At 38.4% G+C, this 25,579-nt stretch overlaps 3 protein-coding genes and 2 pseudogenes across 4 annotated transcripts; 4 read left to right on the top strand and 1 right to left on the bottom strand.

Annotated features, from left to right (window-relative positions):
- Window positions 1-193: 193 nt before the first annotated feature.
- Window positions 194-2,172, top strand: LOC110099834. Its single transcript, XM_020827124.2, has 3 exons — window positions 194-284; window positions 365-570; window positions 1,710-2,172. The coding sequence occupies exons 1-3, from the start codon at window positions 195-197 to the stop codon at window positions 1,960-1,962; spliced, it is 549 nt and encodes a 182-aa protein (XP_020682783.1). The 5' UTR covers window position 194; the 3' UTR covers window positions 1,963-2,172.
- Window positions 2,173-7,316: 5,144 nt separating this feature from the next.
- Window positions 7,317-8,792, bottom strand: LOC110099812 (dof zinc finger protein DOF3.1-like). 2 transcript variants are annotated; one of them, XM_028700875.1, is made up of 2 exons: window positions 8,214-8,792; window positions 7,317-8,128 (listed from the first exon to the last, which is right to left on the bottom strand). In XM_028700875.1, exon 2 carries the CDS (start codon window positions 8,055-8,057, stop codon window positions 7,398-7,400), a length of 660 nt encoding a protein of 219 aa, XP_028556708.1. In that variant the 5' UTR covers window positions 8,058-8,128; window positions 8,214-8,792; the 3' UTR covers window positions 7,317-7,397. The 2 variants fall into 2 exon arrangements, with proteins under 2 accessions (XP_028556708.1, XP_020682760.1); XM_020827101.2 differs by having other exon boundaries at window positions 7,317-8,117; window positions 8,214-8,785.
- A 3,987-nt stretch (window positions 8,793-12,779) lies between these two features.
- LOC110099835 (hevamine-A-like) lies at window positions 12,780-13,687 on the top strand. Its single transcript, XM_020827126.2, has one exon. The coding sequence runs from the start codon at window positions 12,780-12,782 to the stop codon at window positions 13,680-13,682; it is 903 nt and encodes a 300-aa protein (XP_020682785.2). The 3' UTR covers window positions 13,683-13,687.
- A 3,367-nt stretch (window positions 13,688-17,054) lies between these two features.
- Window positions 17,055-19,810, top strand: LOC110099830 (annotated as a pseudogene).
- A 3,331-nt stretch (window positions 19,811-23,141) lies between these two features.
- Window positions 23,142-24,346, top strand: LOC110099831 (annotated as a pseudogene).
- Window positions 24,347-25,579: the final 1,233 nt, after the last annotated feature.

The raw sequence follows: 25,579 nt of genomic DNA, 5'->3' as shown, positions 1-25,579 counted from the left end.
TCAATTTATTAAACCATCATCACCAACTATAGAATTCCTTCAAGATTAAGCAGCAGCAACAAAACTTACTATACTTAAATTCTTTCAGCTGCTCTGTCCACATCACTTACTCCTTTTAACACCAGAGCTAGTGACCACACAAAGCCTCCCTTATATCGCATTCTCTTCCCCCCCTTCATCTCCCAACAATCTCCATGGCGTCTCTTCTGCTTCTGGTTCTCATCTTCATCTTCAACCTCATAGCCTTCGCTCTCGCCATGGCCGCGGAGCAAAGGCGGAGCACGGTGAGCTTAATGTGCTCAATCTGTTCCACTGCAATATATTTTTTCCTGAGATTTGTGTATATATGTGCGTGGAAATGCAGGCTAGAGTGGTGCCAGATGCAGAGAACAATTACACATATTGCGTTTATGATTCGGACATCGCCACCGGCTATGGCGTCGGTGCGCTGCTCTTCTTAATGGTTAGTCAGGCCGTCGTTGCTGTCGCCACCAAGTGCTTATGTTGTGGCCGTGCACTGCACCCCGGCGGCCCTCGATTCTGCGCGCTTATCCTGTTCCTCTCCTCTTGGTGATTTTTTCTTACCATTTTCCTAGTAATGTAAAATGGCACAGCAGGAGTATTTAGGCTTCGTTTGCGGCAATTTTTTTACTATTTTGCTTTTGAGATCTCAATCATAATTTATATTTGAGCAGTATTTCTCGTTGATTTCAAAAAATTTATTTGCAAGAAAACTGCTTTCTCCAGCAACTTCTAAATTTTTGAAAAACAAAAATTATTTTCTCTACAATAACTTTACAAGCTGCCTCAAACAGACTCTTAGTTTTGTGAAAAAGTTATTTGAGGGAAAAATTTTACATTACACTCACTTTCAAATAAATTAAGAGTTTGTTTGAGGTGTTTTTTTTGTTGCTTTGTTTTTCAAGCAGCAATCACAATTTAGGATCTGTGTAAGTCAGCTTTCTGGCTGCTTTGTTTTTCAAACAGCAATCATAATTTTGTTTGATTATTATTTTCTCGCTAATTTCTCACTGTTTTTAAACAATTTCTATGATGAAAAATCATTTTTTGCAATCAAAGAAGCGAATTTCCTTCATCAACATCATCAACTTCACAATCAACTTTATAAAATACTAAAGAACACCCCAAATAGACGTTTAGGGTTCGTTTGAGACGGCTTTTTTGCAACTTCTTAAGGCTTTGTTTGTTTGAGCGTTTTTTTACCTTCTCCGTTTTCGGAAACGGATGATTTTTTTTGTGTTGTTTGGTTCGTCAAATCACGTTCCCAATAACTCCTTTTTTTCATTTTTCTGCAGTTTTGAGAAAGCTTTTTATATGTGCTTCTCCGTTAGAAAACTCCATTTTCTGAACTAATGTTTTTTAAAACTATCTTTTACAAAAGCAAAAAAATGCTGCTTCTTAAATCAGCTTTTTAATACGAAAATTAAAACTTTTGTATTGAAAAGTTCCTTTTTTTATGAAGTAGTAAGAAAGTTATCGGCAATCGAAGCCTTAGTTTGGCGAAAATTACTGTGATGAAAAGATGATTTTTAGACTAAAATAGCTGAGTTACTTTCTCCTCCCTAAATTTGCAACAAACTATACGAAACTCTTTAGTCGCCCTAACAGATGAATTAAGTTCAGTTCATTTCGAAATCATGATCTGTTTGCAACTGCGAGTATTTGACTGATTTGTGTGTGAAATAAAGGGTGACGTTCGTCATAGCGGAGTCTTGCTTGCTGGCGGGATCGGTGGAGAACGCATACCACACCAAGTACAGAACGCTGTTCGTGGACAATCCGCCGTCTTGCCAAACGCTGCGAAAGGGCGTTTTCGGCGCCGGCGCTGCCTTCGTCTTCTTCACATCACTTCTATCGGAGATATACTACATCTCCTTCTGCAAGGCTCGCGACGTCACCATCGCCAAGGAGCCCTCCATTGGCATGAGCTCATACCCATAGCCAGTGATCTGTTCTCAGTTTCTGTTCTTGAAGGGATTTAGTATTTTCAGTTTTATTGTGTGATTGAGGTATTGAATTGATTGCTTGCTGGTTCCAATGCTATATTGGTTGTTGACTGAGAAATTTAGCTATAGATCTTTAATGAAGGCAAGAGAGGAGTGCTTGAAAAGTTTTAATTTTAGTAGAAAGAGATGTAATTATTAATTTAGTAAGATGAATGGATCTGTAAGTTTTTCAAATAAATTAAGTTATGCATATTGCATGAGTTTTTATGTGCACGCTTAAGACCAGAGTTACTTGGGAGCTCAAAATCACTTAATAATTAAAGGAGAAATTATTCTGTGCGGATGTCAAGCGTCATCTTGTTTTGTGTTCAGAGACCAATCAGAATGCGTCATGTCAGGCTTCGCTCGATACTACTGACGTTGCGCATTCTTGCTGGTCTTTAGACACTATTCTGCATCCAGTCTCCACACTTATTGAGGCCTTTTGCTTGCCTTAGAAATAAATACATAGTAAAATAGAAAGTATAAAAGAATTAGAACAAATTTTGAAAATGAGCAAGATAATAAATAAAATTAGGTGAAGGAGTTGAGTCAGATATTATTTTGATTATGAACAAAGTAATTTCAATATGAAGCTTTAAGAAACCGTAACTAATTAACCGTTTATGGAGACCTGGAAAACATTTTCCCGATTTTTTGAAATCGTGAAAGACTTTCACGGTTTCACTTGTCTTATGGTTCAGCTCCATTTCAAATTCTCTCTCATACATTTTTATAGCTAATATTTTCAGTTCTTATCCTTTCAATTGATGAGTTCAACCATCAAGTCTATGATTTCATCTAGTGATTATACACGAAGCATTCTAATATTTTTTTTTTAATTTTAGGTGACTTTTCCGTAGCACTAAAAAAAACTAGCTTCAACTTGTAAATATGAGATCAATGAGAAATTTTTGTCAAAGTTCACTTCCATGGCAAAGTTCCTAAAGAGATAATGGCATCATAGTTCTTTCTACCATATTGTCCAAACATTTGACACAACAAGAATCTATAATTTCTATTACGAGCATCTATATATCTTAAGAATTATAGGATTTAATCGCAATAATCAGATCATTAATAGAAATTTGAATAGATTTCCTCAGAAATTTTTTGGTGTTGATTAATTACATAGTGCTTTTTACTAATGTTGACATTAACAAGTATGAATATCTTTTATATATATGAAAACTTTCGAATATCATCCCTTATAAAATAATTTGTTTTCCTCCTTACTTTCAGGCATTCAAGCGACTCTAATGACGAGTATGCTTATTTTTGCATCTATACAAAAACATAGATAGATCTTTCGTTTATTTTAAAAAAATTTTATTTTCCCGCTGCCCCCGCCCGCTGCCCGCCAGCCCCGCGTGCCCCTTGCTGTAGCCCGCATATTGAATTTCAGCCCTTAAATTTATGATGTTTTTTATATTAAATCCTAACATTTAAATATATGATTATTGTTAATACTTAATAGTGCGAAATTCATATTTCGTTATCTAGAGATTTGAGATTTGTTTTATATGAAAGTTGATTGATAGTCGTCATTTTATGAGTGATTTAATACAGCTTTCATAAGAGAGCTTAATGCATATATGATCTTCATTTAACTTATGTCTTTGATATGTTGATGTATAATTTAGATAATATCAATAACTATAGATAATAAATAAATATTTTTATTATAGAGTTTCAATTAATGCAATTTCTATTTATAGATATTTAATATAAATGATATATATTTAGTTATGTCAGATTAGCTTCTTAGAATTGAATTATAGGATTTAATCTCAATAATCAGATCATTAATAGAAATTTGAATTGATTTCCACATAATTTTTTTGTGGTAGATTAATTATCATTTTTTTCACTAAAAAAATGTAGTGCATTTTACTAATTTTGACATTACCAGGTATGAATATCTTTTATATATATGAAAACATTCGAATATCATCCCTTATATTTTTTATATTGTAATTAGATTTTAGCTTGTCTTATACTTTGTAGTAATTTGTTTTAATGGATAATTAAGAGCTCTAACTGATATATCATCAAAAATTATCTTGATCGGGCACGAATCTCGAGGCAAAACCAAGTTGAAAACTTAAAAAATTAAATTCGGGATCACGTGAACTTCGATTTCAGCAAACTTATAGTCAAACTGAACGTCTTAGAAATACGAACCCAACGACACCAAATTCAACTCAATCCGAGCCCAAATGAGTCCAAATCAAGGATCTGAAGCGCTGTTGGAAAGTTCGTACCACAATTTGAGTTACCAAACGGTCTCCGAACTTAAAGAGCTCATATTCGAATCAAGCGGCTCGACGAGACAAATCCAACAAGCCCAAGATCGCCAAATTCCGAAGTCATTAAGATCTTCAAATGCCATATAAACGGACCCAAGCAAGAAGAAGAGAAGAAGAAGAGAAGAGAGAAGAGAATGATAGGAGGGAATAACTCCTCCTCGACCACCGCCGGAATTCTGCCCAACGCGGGAGTGACGCCGAAATTCTTACCAAGTGACGCTGGAATTCTACCCGACGCCGGAATTCTACTAGACTTTGAATCGACGTCAAAATTATGCTCAATTTCGGAACGACGCCGGAACTCTACTCAACGTTGTAACTGACTTTCAATCCTAAAGAGATTCATTGTAATCTGATCGTCCTAAATTTTAAGGACGAGTCAGTCTCTTGTATTTCAAATGAACACTAGTGGAACTATTTCAAATTTCAATTGGGCGTTGCCCCTTGGTTTTTTTCCTTTCAGGATTTTCCACGTAAAAATTCTGGTGTTGCTGAATAATATTGAGAAGCAAAATAGAAAATTTTCAAATTTAAATCTAACTCTGCAGATCAATGAAGAACTTCATAAATAGCAGCAGGCTTATTAACCTTTTATCTATACTTTAAATAGTGAGTCCAAATTTCCCTTCCAAATATATTTATTTTATTTTATGTTTTAATATTGCTTAATATCTCATGTAACTCGAAGACACTCGCTTAAGTTAATGTGTACAATAGGTTTTGATATGTTTATATTTTATCTTGAAATGGTCTAATTTTTAAGAATAAATATGATGTTAAATATGTTTGTGCTGGCCTTTATTAATTGAGTATATGATTATAGTGTGCATTTATCAACGAAGTGTGACATTTATTATTAAAATTAATTTTTTCTATCTTCTAATTTTTTTAAAAAAATCTATGAACATGCACACAACATATTAATTTAATTTTTAAGACCAAATTAACATAAATGATTATGAACCGATATTGACATAAATAATTATCATTATTATATTAACGTAAATGATTATTATTTTTATTTTTATTGATAAACTTATTAATTCATATAAGTAAATAAATATAATTTTATATTTTTTTAATATCTATTTTTATTTTTTTAAATTTTATTCTTGTGCACTTTATGCATTTGCAATTTTACTAAAGATCCCAAATTCTATTTAACATACTCAAAACCACAACCCCTATGAATTAAGGTGAAAATTAAAATTGGTGTAGTCATAGTGTTTTTGGTTGTCTAACATATAGTGGTAGAGTAGTAGACTCATCTTTTATAGTCATGGTATTTTCTTGTTATTAGGATGAGCTCATTTCAATTTTTCCTCAGGAGTGTCAATAAATGATCCGGTTTGTCAATCTAGCCTAAACTTGACACAAAAAATCTAAGTTTAGGATGAGCTCATTTCTAAGTTTCGATAAATGAGTTGAGTTCGAGTTGGATTTTATGATCTATTTATTAAATGGGTCAGCCTAGGGTTAACCCATAAACATTTTTTACCCAAAAAATGACCCATTTCGTATCTTTTTTTTATACTTTTGGTTATAATCTTCTTATTTTTTTATGAAACATCCTAAACTTTATAGCTAATAAGTTATGCAAAAAAAATTTTAGGGGTTTTACATACATACCATAATATACTATTCTATTTACATATCTAACATCCAAAATTTTAATATTACATACGTACTACCCATAATTTATTTTCATATTAAATGTGAGCGATAGAAATAAAATATATGAGTGGTAAGAATAAAATATGAGTGATATATTTGATATTAAAATAATATAGGATGGTATGCATGCAATATTAATAATTTTGAGTGATAGATATGTAAATAAGATGTTATAGAGTGGTATGTATGTAAATCCCCTAAAAATGTAACTAAACGGGTTAATATATTAAGTTCGAGTTGGTGCTTTTAACAAATTTATTAAACTGGTCGGGTTCAGGTTGATTTGATTTAGATCTTATCAATTTCAAGGCGAACTCGAATCCGCCCCATCAACCTATTTTGATACCCTAATTTTCATTCATCTAAGTATTAGGTTGACATTATATTTGATTAATTAGAACGGGGAGAGAGAGAGACCAACATTTAATGTGTACAATTCAGGCCCAGTAACTAGGCAAATTATTACGTCCGGTGTCCGGATGAATCCGGACACCAATCCAGACACGCCACATCACCCAAATACACCGGGACCTAGTGTATTCGGGTGACATGAAGAGCCTGAATTGGGTGTCCCGATGTAATAATTCGCCCCGTAACTATGGAACTTTTATTCTGTCCGGTGAACGTACGCTCCTCTACATTCGGCCACTAATGTTTTAGCGCCACGTAACATGAAGAAAAGTCGCTGACCCGACCCGCTATTTTTTGGGTTCTCGCGCGTGCGTTTTTTTAAAATCCTTGACGAGCCGAACAACATCTCATCACCATTTGGATATATTTCAAATACCTAGCAATACCGAGCAAATACCAATTTGTACCTAGTTTTTTCTAGCAATACCGAGCAAATACCTAGCAATACCGAGCAAATCCTGAGCAATACCGAGCAAATCCTGAGCAATAACGAGCAAATACTGAGTTGTACCGAGTTGTACCGAGTTTTTTCTAGCAACACCGAGCAAATACCTAGCACCGAGCAAATCCCTAGCAATACCGAGCAAATCCTGAGCAAATACTGAGTTGTATCGAGTTGTACCGAGTTGTAAAAAACTCGGTACAACTCGGTATTTGCATGGTATTGGTCTTCACAGGGCGGTATTTCTCATTTTTGCAAAGCAATACCTAGCAAATACCGAGCAAATACCGAGAAAATCGCGAACATAGCATTCCCGGGTTCCGCTCCAGGTCAAGTTGTCGGGCCGCACGGTTTAGAATAAAAACACATGACGACATGTTATTGACGGCCGATACGTCCGGTCAGAAGACGTAATAATTGTTCGTAACTATGACTACATGAACATTTTATAAGCAAGAAAACATGGGAAGACCAGAGCAGAACTTCCTCTTTATTCATATAATGCATTTAGCGGTAAATAAAGCCGCACAGAACAGTTTCAAAAGGCTGCGAGAGTCACTCCGGAAGCATAGTCTCCGCCACAGCACCAATGTTCAAATCCTCGGCGCCGCCATCCCAAAAATCCCAATAGCTCGCCGGAAACACCGTCTCCTTCTTAACCCAAATACTAGCCGCCGAGGCGTCCATCATTCCCAAAAAACCATCGCCGCATCCGCCGCTGACGTCTTGGACTCCGCTCAAATTCTGATGGGAGGTAGATGCCGCCCCCATAAACGGAATTTCCCCTGCTGACAAGGCCAAGCCGGAGCTCACGCCACTAAAATCTTCCATAAATGTTAAAAAAGTTTTCGGCAGCGAAGCACCAAATAACCCTTCCAAGGTGTCCATGCATGGCGATTCCAGGGGCAGCGGCGGCGGCGGCGGCGGCGGCTGGTGGAGTAGTACCTGACGGAGAATGTCCGGAAAGATGGGATCTTTCATCTCTCCAACGACTGGCGCTATAGGATTCCCGCCGGCTGCAGCGGCTAATGAAGTGGCGGTGGGTGTAATCTTTCGGCGTTTATTCTTGCGACCGCCGCCGACGGGGATGTTGCGAAGAGTACCGCCTTCGGTCCAATGGCGACGGCAAACCCGACAAAAGTGGCGCGGCTGCGAGCGGCTGTAGTTGTTATAGTAGCAGAACTTGGTGTTTGTTGATTCACACCGTGGACACATTAGCAGAGGTGCGTTCTGCTTTTCTTCTCTCCCCTCCGATTTTAGAAATTCCAATCCACCCTTAATAGAAACTTATCGGATCAGTAAGATTGGAATTAAAGAAAATCAATATGACAAAAAAAAAAAAAAACTTTTATCACATTTAGAACTAACTACCTGAGGCCAGTGATGGATATCAACGGAAACTTGGTTCGAGCTAAGCCCCATTTCAATTTTTGCTCTAATTCAGCGATTAGTGAATACAAGGCGAAGGAAACGGGAGAATAAGAGGAGAGTGAAGAACGTAGAGGTTCCTACTGCTTCACTGAACAAGTTGTCAGGGATGGGTTTCAAGAGAGACGAAGAGAACATATCGGACTGGGAAGCGAACTTTGAACGGTTTAGGAAAGCTGCAACCTTTTTGATTTCTACTGCGAAATTAGCCTGACTAATTGGCTTATCGGCGGTTGATGGATTGACTAGACAAAAGAATTATCCTCCTATGCTTTCCTGAGCTCGGTTTTATATATTTATAAGAAGAAAACATGAAGAGAGAGCGTTTTCTTAAGGGCTAAGTTAAGGTGAGACCGTGAGAGGGAGGAGACGAAGAGGAAGAAGGTAGATAGTAACATGTGAGTTATGCCGGAAGAAGACACCGAGAAAGAAGCTACGAGAGGAAGAGAGAGAGTTAGTGCGCGACAGGATGAGCGAGAAAGAGAGGTAGGTCGGTGGCTTTAGTGTGTTCTGTGGGGCCGCGACAATGGCGGAATGGAATGGCGGGTTTGTCATCACTTTGTTAAATATAAATATATGATTAAAAAAATTTAAAATAAATAAGAATGTTAGAAAATGAAGTTCGATTGGAGTCAAGTTACTGCATTTTGGAGTTTTACTGCATTTTGGAGTGGAAAATAAGTTTTTCGGTTGGAGATGCCCTTAGGAAGGACGACATCCGCTGACTAACTTTTTTTTTTTTTTTTGGAAAATCGCTGCCGAACTCCTGTTTGGTGTTGATTTGAGAAGTTGGAATTGTCCCGTTTGATGGAATCGTAATTATTAAGTTAAAATTTTAATTTATTATGATAAGTGGATTTATTTGTAATTATGCTATGAAATAATTATGATATATATACAAGAGGGTTAGAAACTGAGGAAACAAGCGAGAAGGACAACTATATAGTAAAAAAAAAGAGGGAAATTTACATACATATCACTATATTTATAACCATTTTACATATCTAATACCTAAAAATTTAATATTATTATTATACCACCTAAAACTCATTTTATATATCACTTCTACCACTTCGTTACTTCCCCACCTCACGCCGTATTTCTCCCCTCTTTTGACCGCGAATGTGAAAGAGCGGTGCGAGCAGCGAGTGGTCAAGGATTTCGGAGATATCTTGAATCACCGTCATACCACTTCGATATATTGAATATTGTCTCTTAGTTATAGTTTCCCAATCAATGTTGTCAAATAACAATCACATGATTATTATCTTCTACTAGCTTCATCGCCAACAACGATGATGTAAGCCACTTACTCCAATGCCAATCCTCATTGATTTTTCTCGCACCATCGCTGATAATCTTGATGACATTCATCATCAATAAAGTTGATGCATATTTTGTCTACGCATATCATCGCCTATAAAGCTAATGCACACCGTTGACACATGTCATTACCTATAAATTTGATGCACGTTGTTGATACCAAGGCTAACACATGTAGACTTTCGTCGTAGATCATCACTTATAGCTCGATGCATTGTATCACCAATAAAGTCAACATATAATATCGACACCAACTCTGCTTCCCATCATCAACCCTAAAACTATACTAAACTTCTTAATTTTGGTCTCCTCTTTTAAAAGATAATTATTAAACACATCATAATTGATATATTGAGAAACAATTAGAATATCTCAAGCTTTTGACAACTTTTATCATGCATTTCATCTCACACAGTTAATGTCTAACGCATTATAAATGTATTCATCAATTATGAGGAAGAATATCATTTGCACTAATCAAGCGACATATGCTAGTAAAATTATTTTAATGGAGAAAACTCCTATTATTTTTTCTTTCTAAATTTTTCATAGAGTGCAAAAGAAATGAGAACAGTAAAGGAATTGAAAATAAATTTTATTTGCTCGAAAAAAATATATGAAAATATCTTTTATTAGTTGATGACGAATTGAGATATATATAAGATTTGTGTATTGATATAAAAAAAAACTATTTAACATTTTCTAGCTAAATTAAATTATCTATTAATTTCATTCAAATAATGCATATTATTTTAATATAAAATTATGATTTAAAAGCATTTATATTTCCTTAAACTCTGACAACATCGCTAGTCCGATCAAGGTTTTTTTTTTTTTTTTGGAAAAAAAAATTTGGAAAATGATCAAGGTTTTTTTTACTTGGGCCTTTGGGCCATGGTACTAATTAATTTTTATGTTATGGGCTTTTGTAGATTTGCCAGAACATTAATAGAAAGCCCTATGCCATTCGAATTATTATGGAATTAACATTTGAAAATAGGGGATTTACATACATATCATTTTATTTCATGCTATTTATATATCTAACACCTAAAACTTTAATATTACATTTCTACCACTCATATAAAATTTTAATATCAAATATATTACTCATATATTTCATTCTTACCACCCATACCATCGTATAAATTTTAATATTTCATTTCATGCACCCATATTAATTCTATTAGTGGTAGGCATATAATATTAAAGTTTTAGGTATTAGATATGTAAATAGCATGAAATAAAGTGGTACTTATGTAAATCCCCCTTGAAAATATGGTTGCAAATGAATGAGCCTCTTCTTATTTATAATAATTGAAGATGAAACCATCCATCCAAAATTTCATATCAAAATATTTAGAATATTTAGTGAGAAGCGTATCTTAGGCTTCATTTGGGACGGCTTTCTTATTGCATTCTAAAAAAGTTTTTTTATGCAAAATTTTTTAGTTCAAAATTCTTTTTTATTAAAAAGCCTTTTTAGAAAGCAGTGAGAAAGCTCTCAAGCGAAGTCTTAGGCTTCATTTGGGACGGCTTTCTTCCTGCTTCTTAAAGCAGCTTTCTAGTTCAAAAATTAAAATTTTTGAACTAGAAAGCCGCTTTAAGAAGAAGGAAGAAAGCCGTCCCAAAATTTTTGAACTAGAAAGCTGCTTTAAGAAGCAGGAAGAAAGTCTGTCTCAAACGAAGCCTTAATCTATTTAAAAACAAAGTTGGGATTTCAGCTTTCCAATCTAAAAATGATTTCTTGAGAGAGAGTTTTTTTTTTTTTTTAATTGTTAGATTGAAGATAATGATCATATTTATATTTGAGTGCATTTATATTATTTTAACTCATCATAAAAATAAAATTAAATATTTGATCTCTACACATCCCCACGTAGTGGGATAAAGGCTTGATGTTGTTGTTGTTGTTGTTGTATTTGATCTCTACACATAATAAATTTTATATGAAAAGTTAATGAGATGTTTCAAAAGTCAAATAATAAATAATCTTTAATATGATCATAATTTTATAGGTTTAAAAACAAGGTAACACATAATGTATAATTTAATATTTATATGAGCTCATAATAGAAATTTTCCAACCGTTCAAGTTCAAGCTCATTTGATAAAAATTGTTTTAAATTAGTTTATTTTGTGTTGAAAGAGTTTTAAAACTTTTAAAACGAGCCTCGAAATACCTAAAAAGATGGAGCTCCAAAACAATGAGAGAGAGAGAGAGAGAAGGGAGGTGATAGTACTCCAAGCATATTTGAAAGTAAATCTTAAGAATTTAAGTAAAATTTAGACTTCATTTGGGATGGCTTTCTAACTACAACTTCTTAAAGCAGTTTTTTTAGTATAAAAATTAAAGTTGCTTTTCCAAGCAGTGGAAAAATGTCTCAAATGAATTTAATTTTGATACTAAAAAGATGTTTTAAGAATTAATAAGAAAGTCATTCCAGATAAAACCTAAGTCTTAATAAGATGAATCGACTAAAGATAAGTACCAAACAATTAGCGTGATCAATCAAATTCATTAGCTGCAGATACCTTAGATTTTTCTCTGCAGTCTGCACTTTGCAGGTAAAATAACTTGTTCAGACTCGTTTATTTTGGTCTTCTAATGCGAAGCAACACATAATTAACCCTAACTACGTACGCTTGTGGCTATATAATTATCACATCAACATCAAAAAGTTGCTTTAACAAATAGTGAAAAACTGTCTCAAATGAATTTAATTTTTGTACTAAAAACTGCTTTAAGAAGTAATAAGAAAGTCATCCCAAATAAAACTTAATCATAACAAGAGGAATCGACTAAAGATAAGTACCAAACAATTAGCGTGATCAATCAAATTCATTAGCTGCAGATACCTTAGATTTTTCTCTGCAGTCTGCACTTTGCAGGTAAAATAACTTGTTCAGACTCGTTTAGTTTTGGTCTTCTAATGCGAAGCAACATATAATTAACCCTAACTACGTACGCTTGTGGCTATGTACTTATCACATCAAAATCAATATCAACGAAGTAACAGATCCACAACTCTGCCCACCGTACTCGGGCCGGCAAGTTCTATCTAATTTAGATTGCGTTCGCCACTCCCCAATCATTAGCAGCTTCGTCAGGCTTTCAACAAAGTCCGAAGCTTTTCTTTCTCTATATATTATCAAGTCTTTATGAGCAGCTTAAAATTACAAAAGATGCATACTTTAAAGCTAAAAATGACGACTTTGTTGTCTTTCGTACTCATCACCGCCACCCTTCTCGCCACCTCCAGCGCCGGAAACATAGCCATCTATTGGGGTGCGATAAACAACGAAGGATCCCTCTCTGACACTTGCGCCACGGGAAACTACGCTTTCGTCATCATATCGTTCCTGCGCAACTTCGGCAATGGTCAGACTCCCGTTCTCAACCTCGCCGATCACTGTGATCCCGCCTCCGGTGGTTGCACCAGCCTAACCGATGACATCAACTACTGCCAGTCTCGGGGCATTAAGGTCCTCCTCTCCATCGGCGGAGGGACTGGATCCTACATCCTCACATCCGACGACGATGCACGTCAGGTGGCCGACTATATCTGGAACAACTACTTAGGCGGCCAGTCCTCGTCAAGGCCCCTCGGCGACGCCTTGCTCGACGGAGTAGACTTCGACATTGAGGGAGGCAGCCCTGACCACTACGATGACCTCGCTTACTACCTCTCCGCCTACAGCAACCAGGGGAAGAAGGTATACCTCACCGCGGCGCCACAATGCCCTTATCCGGATGCTTGGGTCGGCAAAGCACTGGACACCGGTCTCTTCGACTATGTTTGGGTTCAGTTCTACAACAACCCGCCTTGCCAGTTCTCGGAAGGACGGCCGAGCAACCTGCAGGAAGCCTGGAACCAATGGACTACAGCGATTCAGGCAAAGCAGTTCTTTCTTGGCCTGCCGGCGGCGCCCGATGCGGCCGACGGCGGATTTATTTCAACAAATGACTTGACGGCTCAGGTGCTTCCAGCATTGAAGCGATCGAGGAACTATGGAGGGGTGATGTTGTGGTCGAGATACTATGATGTGGAGACCGGCTATAGCCAAGCCATTGTATCCTCTGTTTGAGGAGACTGTGATGTTATGAAGCTGTAAAAATTGTTGATTGATGTGTTTGACGAAATGCCAGGGCGGTAGCCTGTGATTGAAGCCGCGACGAGTGATGTATTGGATAGGGTGTTGATGTTAGTTGTTTTGATGTTTTTGCTGTTCTGTTCATATATGATGATGAATTGGTTTGCTTTTGTTTTAATTTTTCTCTGTATATTCTGTTATGCTTCATCGCACTCAATGACTCAATATAGATAGGCTGATTTATTGAATGTGAACCAGCTGCTACTTTCTAAGTAGTTCGATTATATCTATAGGATCTCTTTTTTGCGACTATGCCAATATTATGGTGATAATTGTGGTCATTAAGATGTAAGTAAAAGTGAAAAGATTTTGCATATATGTCGGGGGTTCAAGGGAGTAACGCTCCTTAGCGGGGTTCGACCTGCAGGGGTTGAGGTCGCAGGGTCAAGGGAGCGCCACTGCTGGGGTTTCCAGGGGCAGCACCCCCAGAACAAATTTTGGTTATAAGGATATTTCTGGATTCCTTTTACCATTTCTCTTTGTATTTGATATATTGTTCATTAACAATAACGCATATGCATAATGTGTTCAATTATACTTGATACGTCATGCAAAAATTATCTTGATTGAGCACGAATCTCGATGCAAAATCAAGTTGGAAACTTCAAAAATTAATTCGGAGGCCATCTCAACTCTGATTTCAACAAACTTATAGTTGAACTGAGCGTCTCGGAAATACGAATCCAACGACACCAAATTCAACTCAATCCGACCCCAAATGAGTCCAAATTAAGGACCCGAAGCGCTGTTGGGAGCTTCATAACACTGTTTGAGTTACCAAACGGTCTCCGATTTTTACGAGCTTATACTCGAATCGGAGTCTCGACCAGACGAATCCAATGAGCCCAAGATCGCCGAATTCCGACATCTCTAAGACCTTAAAATGTCAACCGAACGGTGCACGATCATAGGATTCGATATTGCTGTCCATTCAACCACTCCCTATTCGCCCCTGATCTCATGCCTATTTACGAGCTATGACACTCCATAAAATCTATAAATAGAGCCCTCATTCTTCACAAGGAAGGGGGGGGGGTCCAAGCAAGAAGAGAAGATGAGAAGAGAAGGAAGAAGCTCCTCCTCAACCACCGTCGAACCACCGCTAGAGCCTCGTCGGACCACCGCCGAACCACCGCCGAAGCCTCGCCGGACCACCGTCAGAGCCTCGCTGGACCACCGCCGGAGTTTTGCCGCACCACCATCTCAATGCCCGATGTTCAGACCCGACATTCAGGCCCGACGTTCTGCTAAAGGCCCGACATTCTGCTAAGGCCTAACGTTCTGCTCAAGGCCCAACGTTCTGCTAAAGGCCCAACGTTCTGCTCAAGGCCCGACGTTCAGACCTGACGTCTTCATCTGAGGCCCTCACATTCTCCAGAGGCCCTCACCTTCGCCAGAGGCCCTCACTTTTACCAGCAGACTTCACCTTCGCCAGAGGCCCTCACCTTTGCTAGAGGACCTTGTCTTCGCTAGATCATCATCAAAGGTAGTGTGCTCCACCAGAACATCACATGAGGCCCAGACTTCTGCCGGACCACTACTTGAGGACTTGAGCTCCACCAGGCCACCACCTGATGCCCACAGTTCTCCCAGAATACTACCGACTAAAGTCCTTTCGACCTTTGTCGCCTACTGTGGTCCTTCTGACCTCCATCAACAAACAACGGTCTTTCTGATCCCGGTCTCCTGCCGACTACGGTCCTTTAGACCTCCGTCGCCTACTGTTGTCCTTCCGACCTCAATCACCAGAAAACGGTCTTTCTGACCCTGGTCTCCTGCTGACTACGGTCCTTTCGACCTCCGTCGCCTACTGCGGTCCGCCCGACCTCCATCACCAGACAATGGTCTTTCTGACCCCGGTCTCCTGCCGACTACGATCCTTCCGACCAAACAAACATGTATATATAACGCCTACCATGTAATGCAATCTATATGATATATATTTGCTACATCAATACAAGGCCTTCTCCAAAGGAAGGGCCTCATTTGTAATCGACTGCAAATACTAGTGGATTCATTCAAACTGGGCCAGGCCCCATGGTTTTTTCCCTTTTTCAGGGGTTTTCCACGTAAAACTCTGGTGTCTCTTACGAATGTTTAACCCCCTCTCTTATCCGCTTGTGTGCTGGATCTTCGTACAATGCTAAGACGTTAAACCATATATTTCTCTACCGCCGCAAATATTCCAGGACGCAACAATACTGGGAGAAATTGTCTAAAGATCATAGCATCTTAAAAGTTTTAAGTGATGCAATTGCCTAAGAATCATTGTAATAAAGACTGAAAAACATATGACGGGGACAAATTACCTGAAAAATCATATAATAAAATTTTTTAGGGGGGGCAACTGGCTTTAGGAAGATCCGCCCCTGCCAATGAGGATGAGATTTTGCGAGAAAGGGCACCAATGGACCTAGCAATGGAGAGATCTAGCAAATTTCATAAGTGAGGGCACTAAGGGGTCCATGCAATATATTTGCCTAGGTTGAGTCTTTGTCATTATATCCTCTTCAACAATGAAGAGATTCGGCTTATATCTCTTCTCAACTCCTAGTGACAACAAGCTCACTAATAAAGTTCATAGAGTGTTAAATGATGTAAATAATGAAATTTAGGCATTAAAATCTCCTTCATATTTATGAGTATCCATCTATCATTGTGGTTGATTCCATAGATGTTGGATCCAATCAGGTTGTATTGACACCTTAATCTTTCCAACTAGAATTTAGGACGACAAAATATAAATATTAGATAGAGAAAGAGTGAATATATGAAATTTTGAAAATATGGAGAGAGAAATTCTACAAGTAAAAATTTTATGGTGTCAAATTATTCCTTAATACCATATTGATAGGCTTGGGAGATTAAGGCCTCGTTTGGGAAAATTTTCTTACTGCTTCTTAAAAATTTTATTAGCATTTTGTACTAAAAAGCTATTTTAAGAAGCAACAAAAAAACCGCCTCATACGAAGCCTAAGTGCTACAAAAATTGCTACATTACACAAGATTTAACTAATTCTTACTTTGAGTTATGCATAAAATGCATAGCTAAAAACATAGAAAATATATATCCAATATATTAGGTAAGTCCCTTCTTGCTTTAACCAACTTTGAGGCAAAACTCTTAAACTACTAGCACTAAGAGAAAGCCTAAAGATTAATAGCTAGCCTTGAAATATTTTACGGGCTGCTAGCTTTGTGTGAGTACTTTTATTAGCGATGTAAGAAACTTCAAATTCTCTGAGCCATTAGATAACAAAGCTATCAACATAAGACTATGAGAGTTATAGGCTCCTCCATTAAATGATGTTGAGGCAAACAGATGCATTGGCTGTAAAGTTGGATGGCCAAATGGAAGCCATAATGTAAGCTCAAATGAAAACAATGGAGTCTGAGTACAAAACTTGAATGCCACCATTAGATGTCTAGGGTTTACCCTGAGACCCTCTATTTATAGATATTGGTCATTATTTGCCACTATAGAAAAAGACCTATTTAGACTACACTAAATAAAAAAAAATATAACAAGATTTATAACAATTACTTGTCATGCCGTCTAGTCTAAATAAATATAAAGCACATATAAATTATTACGTGTGGTCATTGGACTGTTCGAAGGTGAGCATGATGCGTCACGTCATTTGGTACACAGCGGTACGCAGTACCAATGTACACGCAGTACCAATGTACATCAAAAAAATAATGTGGTGTACATGTGTATAGGGACCGGGGGGCAAGGGGGCACGTGCCGCCCCTAAAAAAAAGAAAAAGTGCACTATTAACCTTTGAGAAAGAAAGAGAGAGAACGTGCAATTCATACTCAAAATTTTGTGAAATAAAATATCATCAAAAGATTAAAAAAATGTGCATCTATGCCTTTTATCTATGATATGTCATAAAAAATGTATCTTGATTACAAATCTCGAGGCAAAATCAAGTTTGAAACTTCTGAACTAAATCGGAGATCATCCAAACTTCGATTTCAGCAAACTGATAGGCAAACTAAACGTCTCAGAATTACAAATGCAACGACACCAAATTCAACTCAATCTGAGCCCAAATGGATCCAAATCGAAGACCCGGAGCACATTTGAAAAGTTCAAACCATAAATTGGAGGAATAAACTACTTTCAAACTAGCATGCTTATAGTTGAATCAAGTAGCTTGATGAGACAAATCCAATGAGTCAAAGATCACCAAATTTTGATATCATTAAAGTATTCAAATGCGCAATAAATAGTTCACAATCAAGAGAATCAACATCGGCTGTCCATTCAAATAATTTCCAACTTATCCTTGATCTCCTTCCTATTTATCATATCACTACCAAAATTTTTAAATTAACCCCTCATTTCTCATGGAATGAAGCTCAAACAAGGAAGAGAATAAATAGAATGAACAAAGAGAAACAAAAATTCTCTTGCCATCAGACTCCTCGACTAGGATATAAGTGCATCATAATTTATATATGCAAACTTTCATGTTATTCATTTGAAGATATTTGTCAAATAACTTTCCAATAGCAAAGATGATGTTTCTAGTTAGTAAAATGTGGCATTAATCGGATACAAGAAAATCTAAATGAGAACCACGAAAGACTCATGGACAATTATTTTAATGTATTCTAGCATTTCATATAAGATGGTAAACAAAAGTATTTTAATTTAGGATCCCCTGAATAAAATTTTTGGCTCCGTCACTGATGACATGTCTTAATTCGCCTCAAAATAATCTCCGATGACCGCACATAATAATTTCAAAGCCAGTAGCCCCTATGTTTGGGAGCCCGGGTCTATTCCATCTTTAGGCCAAGTATGATTGAATACAACTTTCAAGATTTGTCTCCGCAGTTACCACCGGACAGATTATTAAAATCTCTAATTTTGATCAAGAACAGCGAAAGAGTGCATAGATTCTAACAACGTACGCTGGTCGCCATATCCACACAAGTAGAAAAATCGATACTCGATAGTAATCAACACGTCCTATTTCACCGTGATCGGGGCGGCAAGTTCTATCTAATTTATAGTAGCTTGGAAAGTGAACGTACGCAGTGTTCGTCGTCGCTCCGCCCAATGATGAGCACCTTGAAGATTTCTCTCTCTTTTGGCTATATATAAAGGCCTTGTGATGCATTCTGCAATTACAAGCGAGCAAAGCAGAGAATTAGCAAGCCCAAAATGAAGGCCTTTTTGTCCTTCCTGCTCCTTATCACAGCCCTTTGCGCCACCTCCCGAGCCGGGAACATAGCCGTTTACTGGGGTCAATCGGACGACGAAGGATCCCTCGCAGATGCCTGTGCCACCGGAAACTATGCCTTCGCCATCGTATCCTTCCTCTGCGTCTTCGGCAACGGCCAGACTCCTGAGCTCAACCTCGCCGGTCACTGTGATCCCGCCTCCGGTGGCTGCACCGGCATAACGGATGACATCAATGCTTGCCAATCACAGGGCGTGCAGGTCCTCCTCTCCATCGGCGGAGGCGCTGGATCCTACATCCTCACCTCCGACGACGACGCACGCCAGGTGGCTGACTATATCTGGAATAACTACTTAGGTGGCCAATCTTCATCAAGACCGCTAGGCGACGCGGTGCTCGACGGAGTGGACTTCGACATTGAGGGAGGAAGCCCCGACCACTACGACGATCTCGCAAACTACCTTTTTTCCTACAGCAACCAGGGGAAGAAGGTGTACCTGACGGCGGCGCCACAATGCCCTTATCCCGATGCATGGGTGGGCAAAGCACTCGACACCGGTCTCTTCGATTACATTTGGGTTCAGTTCTACAATAACCCGCCATGCCAGTTCTCGGATGGAGAGCCGAGCAACCTCCAGGACGCTTGGAACCAATGGACGACGGGGATTAAGGCGAACCAATTCTTCTTGGGTCTGCCGGCGGCGGCCGACGCGGCCGGGAGCGGTTTCATCCCGACTGATGAGCTGACTTCTCAGGTGCTTCCAGGGTTGAAAGGGTCGAGTAATTATGGAGGAGTGATGCTGTGGTCAAGATACTATGATATCCAGACAGGGTATAGTCAAGCCATTCGATCTTCTGTTTGAAAAATGTCTACTTTTTTTGAAAGTGTTTGTGTGGGCGTTCTGTTTTGTTTGCTGCATTGGTGAGTCTTCATTGTACTGCAGAGATTCTGCAATATATGTATTGTTCATATAGTATATTAATACAATTTTAATGTATTGCTTACCCTATGTTTTTGACCTTTATGATTGGGCTCGATAAATGGCTCATGACGCAGCTAAAGAGCTAAATCTGGGTCAGCTCAGACTTAGACACGTTAGCTCTCGAACCGACTCATGTAATAAAATAATATTAGTAAAAAATTCATTTAAAATAAATTAAAATTTAGAATTTTAAGAATAAATTTATTATAAATATTTAACAATTATATCTCATTTTTTATATTAACTTATTCTTTATCATTGTTATTTTTGCTTTTCATTTTTTAAATCATTTTATCATAATAATTACTTAAATCTTATTTTTTTTATCTGTTTCATATTAAATGAGCCGGCTTAAACTCATAGAATAATGATCAAACTCGAGCTTGATCTCAATTGATTAATCAAACTCAAGCTCAAGCTAGAGGTGAGTCTAGCTTGGCTCGGTTTGTTTACACCCCTACTTTATTATGTCCTCGATATTACATGAAAAATTATACTTACTACGTAATTATTTTTTCAACAAAAGAAAAAAAAAATTATAAAAGTGTGCTTAATTGATAAAAGATGATATAATTTTCTAGGAACAATGAAATCGTCTTTAATTTTTCCCCAAGTTGGGTGAAGTCATGACAACGATTAGCGAAAGTCTGATGGCAATTGGCAACCCTCCTGTGGTGTGGTGGAAGTCTAGTAGAGATCGTGCATACAAAGGTCCCTTCATGTAAAGAGTGATGGTCTATTTATAAATTTTTATGAGTGACACGCCACATAAATATAGAGAAGATCCACGGTAGATTCGGAGCGCTCCATCAGATGGCCCGTAATGATTCCTCATATTATAGAGTGTTTTCCAACCATCTAATTGCTTAATGATGTTGTAATTGAGAGATCTTAGGCTTGATGGATTCGTCTCATCAAGCCGCTCGATTCAACTATAAGCATGGCATATTTGAATATCATTTGACCATCCAATTAATGGTTTAAACCTTCCAAATATGTTTATGTCCCTTGGTGTTTGATCCCATTTATGCTTGGATCTAACCGATTTTTTTATTGTTGGGTTTGACTCCTTGAGATGTTCTATTTGACTATAACTTTGCTAAACCATAGTTAAGATGGTTTCAAATTTAATTTTAAAAGTTTTTAATTGAAATATACCTCAAGATTCGTGTCAGATCATGATAGATTTTGATGATATATCTATACTTGTTACGGGCTAGAATATACGCGGCGATAGAGTTATAAATCTACGTCTTAGCATTATACGGATATCCAGCTCACACACAGAGAACACAATATTTTTTACGTGAAAAACCCGGGAAAAGGGAAAAACTACGGGGCCTAGCCCAGTTGAAAATGATTACACTAGAATTTGAGAAAAGTACAATGATCTGACTCGTCCTTGAAGACGACCAGATTACAAGTATCAACTAAGAGTTTTGCAAGAGTCCAACGTCACTCCAATGTCAGGTGGCGATCCGGCAGAACTCCGGTGTCAGGCTGAAGACCGGTAGTGGCACTTCAGTGTCAGGGGGTACTTCAGCTTCGGATGGCACTTCAGCGTCCCTTGGTGGTCCGTCGGTGGTGTGGCAGTACTCCGGTGGTGGTGCGGTAGAACTACGGAGGTGATGCGGAAGCACTCCGACATACTTTGGTGGTCCGACAGTACTCCGGCAGTGGTCGAGGAGGAGCTAGGCGGTTAGAGCTTTCTTCCTTCTTTTCCTCCTTCTCTCTTGGCTTCCTCCCCCGTTTTTCATGAGGAAAATGGGGTTCTATTTATAGAATTATTGAGTGGCATGGGTTGTAAATAAGTAGAAGATCAGGGGTAAAGTTGGAGTGGTTCGAATGGATGGCCGATCTTGATTCCTACGATCATGCACCGTTCAATGGATATTTCACTGTCTTAATGACATCAAAATTTGATGATCTTGGGCTCGTTGGATTCGTCTCGTCGAGCCGCTCGTTTCGACTATAAGCATGTCATGATTGGAGATCCTCAATTGATTAATTAAACTCAAGCTCAAGCTAGAGGTGAGTCTAGCTTGGCTCGGTTTGTTTACACCCCTACTATTGTGTCCTCAATATTACATGAAAAATTATACTTACTACGTAATTATTTTTTCAACAAAAGAAAAAAATCTTTAAAAGAAGTGTGCTTAATTGATAAAAGATGATATAATTTTCTATGAATAATAAAATCGTCTTTAATTTTTCCCTAAGTTGGGTGAAGTCTGACGACAATTGGCGAAAGTTTGGCGGCAGTTGGCAACCGGCCTGTAGTGTGGTGGAAGTCTAGGAGAGATCGTGCATACAAAGGCCCCTTCATGCAAAGAATGAGGGTCTATTTATAAATTTTTATGAGTAGCACGTCATATAAATATGGAGAAGATCCACGGTAGATTCGGAGCGCTCCATCAGATGGCCCATAATGATTCCCCATATTATAGAGTGTTTTCTAACCATTTAATTGCTCAATGATATTGTAATTGAGAGATCTTAGGTTTGATGGATTCGTCTCATCAAGCCACTCGATTCGACTATAAACATGACATATTTGGATATCATTTGACCATCCAATTAATGGTTTAAACCTTCCAAATATGTTTATGTCCCTTAGTTTGATCCCATTTGGGCTCAGATCTAACTGATTTTTTTATTGTTGGGTTTGCCTTCTTGAGATGTTCAATTTGACTATAACTTTGCTAAAACCATAGTTAAGACAGTTTCAAATTTAATTTTAAAAGTTTTTAATTGAGATATACCTCAAGATTCGTGTCAGATCATCATAGATTTTGATGATATATCTATACTAAATTTATTTTATATTATATTTCTTTTACTTTATTCTTTTTCAGCAAACCAAACAGACTATTTGGACGTCCATTGACATATTTTATCATTATTTGATTGCAGCGATAGTTTCCTAAATAAATTAAATAAATACTCAGATTCTTACTGCGTACGCTTTTAAACTTATATCTAACCCTTTCTACTTAACTAACTAATCAAACCTCAAAGTCAAAAGAAATGTAATTATAAGCCACTTATCTGCATGAAACTGAATAATTAGCCAACGTAATCCTTCTTCCACGATTCTGCCATTGCTAAGCGTCCTCCACGTCCGAATCCAATCAGACACTCAACAATTTGGAAATTCTGTATAAATTTCAGTCAGGCCGGCAATGGCGCCTAACCAATTGCATTCAAATCAATGGCTTCATCATCTGCATCGATTACCTCTAAAAAATCCTTTATTTGCCTTCTCCTGCTCCTAGCTGCCGCCCCTTTCCCCGCCTCCCAAGCCGGTAAAATCGCCATCTACTGGGGCCAAAACGGGAATGAAGGCACCCTCGCCGACACTTGCGCTTCCGGCGACTACGGCTACGTCGTTCTCTCCTTCCTTTGCTCATTCGGTAACGGCCAAACTCCGCAGCTCAACCTCGCCGGCCACTGCGACCCTTACTCCAATGGTTGTACTCACCTAGCAGCGACATCAAGTCATGCCAAGCTAAAGGCATCAAAGTCCTTCTCTCCATCGGCGGCGCCGCCGGCTCTTACATCCTCACTTCCCGAGACGACGCCCGTCAGGTCGCCACCTACATATGGAACAACTATTTAGGCGGCCAGTCCTCCAAACGGCCACTTGGCGACGCCGTGCTCGACGGCGTGGACTTCGACATTGAAGGCGGAAGCCCCGACCACTATGATGACTTAGCCAACTATCTCTCCGGCTATAGCAATCAGGGCAAAAAGGTTTACCTCACGGCGGCCCCGCAATGCCCCTATCCGGACGCCTGGGTGGGCAAAGCTCTGGACACCGGCCTCTTTGACAATGTCTGGGTATTCTACAACAACCCGCCATGTCAGTTTTCTGATAAGCAGCATTTGGGGGATTTGATGGATGCGTGGAAGCAGTGGACGAAGTCGACGAAGGCGGGCAAGATCTTTCTCGGTTTGCCAGCGGCGCCGGATGCGGCCGGGAGCGGCTTCATTCTTCCCGGTGAGCTTAGGTATATTGTGCTTCCGAGGGTTCAGGAATCGAGCAAATATGGCGGCGTGATGCTGTGGTCTAAGGGCATCTCCAACCGAAAACTCCATTTTTCACGGCAAAGTAATGCAAAAACTCCAAAATGGCGCGGGATGCTCCAATCGAACGCCATTTTAGGTGTTTTTGAGAAGGTAACGATCGCTCTCCTTTCGTGCGTTTTTCGGGTTGAGAGAAAAAATGGCGTGAGTGAACAGTGCGACGCCAATATTGGCGTCGCACTGTTCACCTGCGATTAAATGGCGAAAATTTTGGAGTTCGGTTGGAGCGAGGGAACAACTCCATACAGTCGTTTAGCGTTCGGTTGGAGATGCCCTAAGTACTATGATGATAAGAGTGGTTACAGCAAATCCATTCTCCCCGACGTTTGAAGACTCCATTGATATGCTGCTGCTATTGCCTCTGTAAACTGAACTGAACTGTGCTCTCTGATGAAAATATTCTAAAGATTTTGGCAAATCATGTTCTGAACTATAGTGATCTGTCTTTTTCATTTTAATTGCTTTAACGTACCATGTTTTTTTTTTTTTACATTTGCATGAATTAAGATAAATCTATACAAACAATTATGAGTCAAACTCAAGATCTTTTCATTACTAATTAAAGCTCTAACCACTGTTTAGCTTGGTTGGTGTGTAAGTACAATTGAGAACCCTCAAACTCGTGCTAGATTCCCCTCGAGCGGCAGCGTCTTTTAAGTGGGGTCCAATCAAGTGTGGCCCATGATATTTCTGGGGTGGGTGCCTCATCTAAGTCAGTCAAAGGTTAGTCACGCCACCAAGCTCGATCCCCTTCTGCTGTGACAGCGGGTGGATACCTCATTCCCAAAAAAATAAAAAATAAAGCTCACAAATCAGAAGATCAAGATGAGCTATTTAACATACTATGATTTATCATAAATTATTTTTTATTTATATATATATATATCATTATTTATAATTTAATAATAATTTCTAATTAAATCTCTTTGTATATTTAAACTTCATTTTGAATGAAATTACAATCATTTTTAATTATTTGATTTTTTTAATGAATACATGATTACTAGTAATAAAAGAAGTACAATATCATACCCTAAAATCATCAATCATTATTTAGGAAAATTAATTTACCCTTAGAGATTTTAACTCACATAATTTCATATAAAATGATTCATGTCTCTTTATTTTGACTCAACCCTAGATTTGATCACCATAGTTTGGAAATATGAATTTCGTCGCAATTTGAAAGTTTGAAACAATGATAGTATCATTAAGTTTCCTCTTTGTTGGAAGATTGGAAAGCCAAATTGTTATCCTTTATTAGGGGTGTTAATATTTGACACGATCTGAAAACAGACTCGAACCCGATCTGAAATTTTAGGGTTAGACTCGACCCGTTTTGGAAACGGGTCGGGTTCGTGTTCCAAGATTCGACCCGTTTGAAAAATCGATTGGGTTCGGGTTGACTCGACGGGTTGCCGGTTGACCCGTTTGAACGCCTGCGCGGACCTCCCCGCCCCTGCCTGCTACTCACGGACGAGCCCGCTCCCTGCCCACGTTGCTGCCCGAGCGCCCGCTTGACTGCCCACACGCCCGCGTGGCTGCCTGCCCGCCGGCGCACCC

The sequence above is a fragment of the Dendrobium catenatum genome, unplaced genomic scaffold (genome assembly GCF_001605985.2).
Source record: "Dendrobium catenatum unplaced genomic scaffold, ASM160598v2 fragScaff_scaffold_1608, whole genome shotgun sequence".
Taxonomy (NCBI): domain Eukaryota; kingdom Viridiplantae; phylum Streptophyta; class Magnoliopsida; order Asparagales; family Orchidaceae; genus Dendrobium; species Dendrobium catenatum.
Note: the sequence above shows the minus strand (reverse complement) of the source record. Positions and strands in the feature narration are given on the sequence as shown.

What these genes read in the sequence shown, in the direction of transcription:
- LOC110099834 (XM_020827124.2), top strand. Translation starts at nt 195, where the DNA reads ATGGCGTCTCTTCTGCTTCTGGTTCTCATCTTCATCTTCAACCTCATA. An exon ending in CGGAGCAAAGGCGGAGCACG is followed by an intron (nt 285 to 364) that starts GTGAGCTTAATG and finishes GTGGAAATGCAG; the next exon opens with GCTAGAGTGGTGCCAGATGC. An exon ending in ATCCTGTTCCTCTCCTCTTG is followed by an intron (nt 571 to 1,709) that starts GTGATTTTTTCT and finishes TGTGAAATAAAG; the next exon opens with GGTGACGTTCGTCATAGCGG.
- LOC110099812 (XM_020827101.2), bottom strand. Translation starts at nt 8,264, where the DNA reads ATGGGGCTTAGCTCGAACCAAGTTTCCGTTGATATCCATCACTGGCCT. An exon ending in ATATCCATCACTGGCCTCAG is followed by an intron (nt 8,118 to 8,213) that starts GTAGTTAGTTCT and finishes GTTTCTATTAAG; the next exon opens with GGTGGATTGGAATTTCTAAA.
- LOC110099835 (XM_020827126.2), top strand. Translation starts at nt 12,780, where the DNA reads ATGCATACTTTAAAGCTAAAAATGACGACTTTGTTGTCTTTCGTACTC.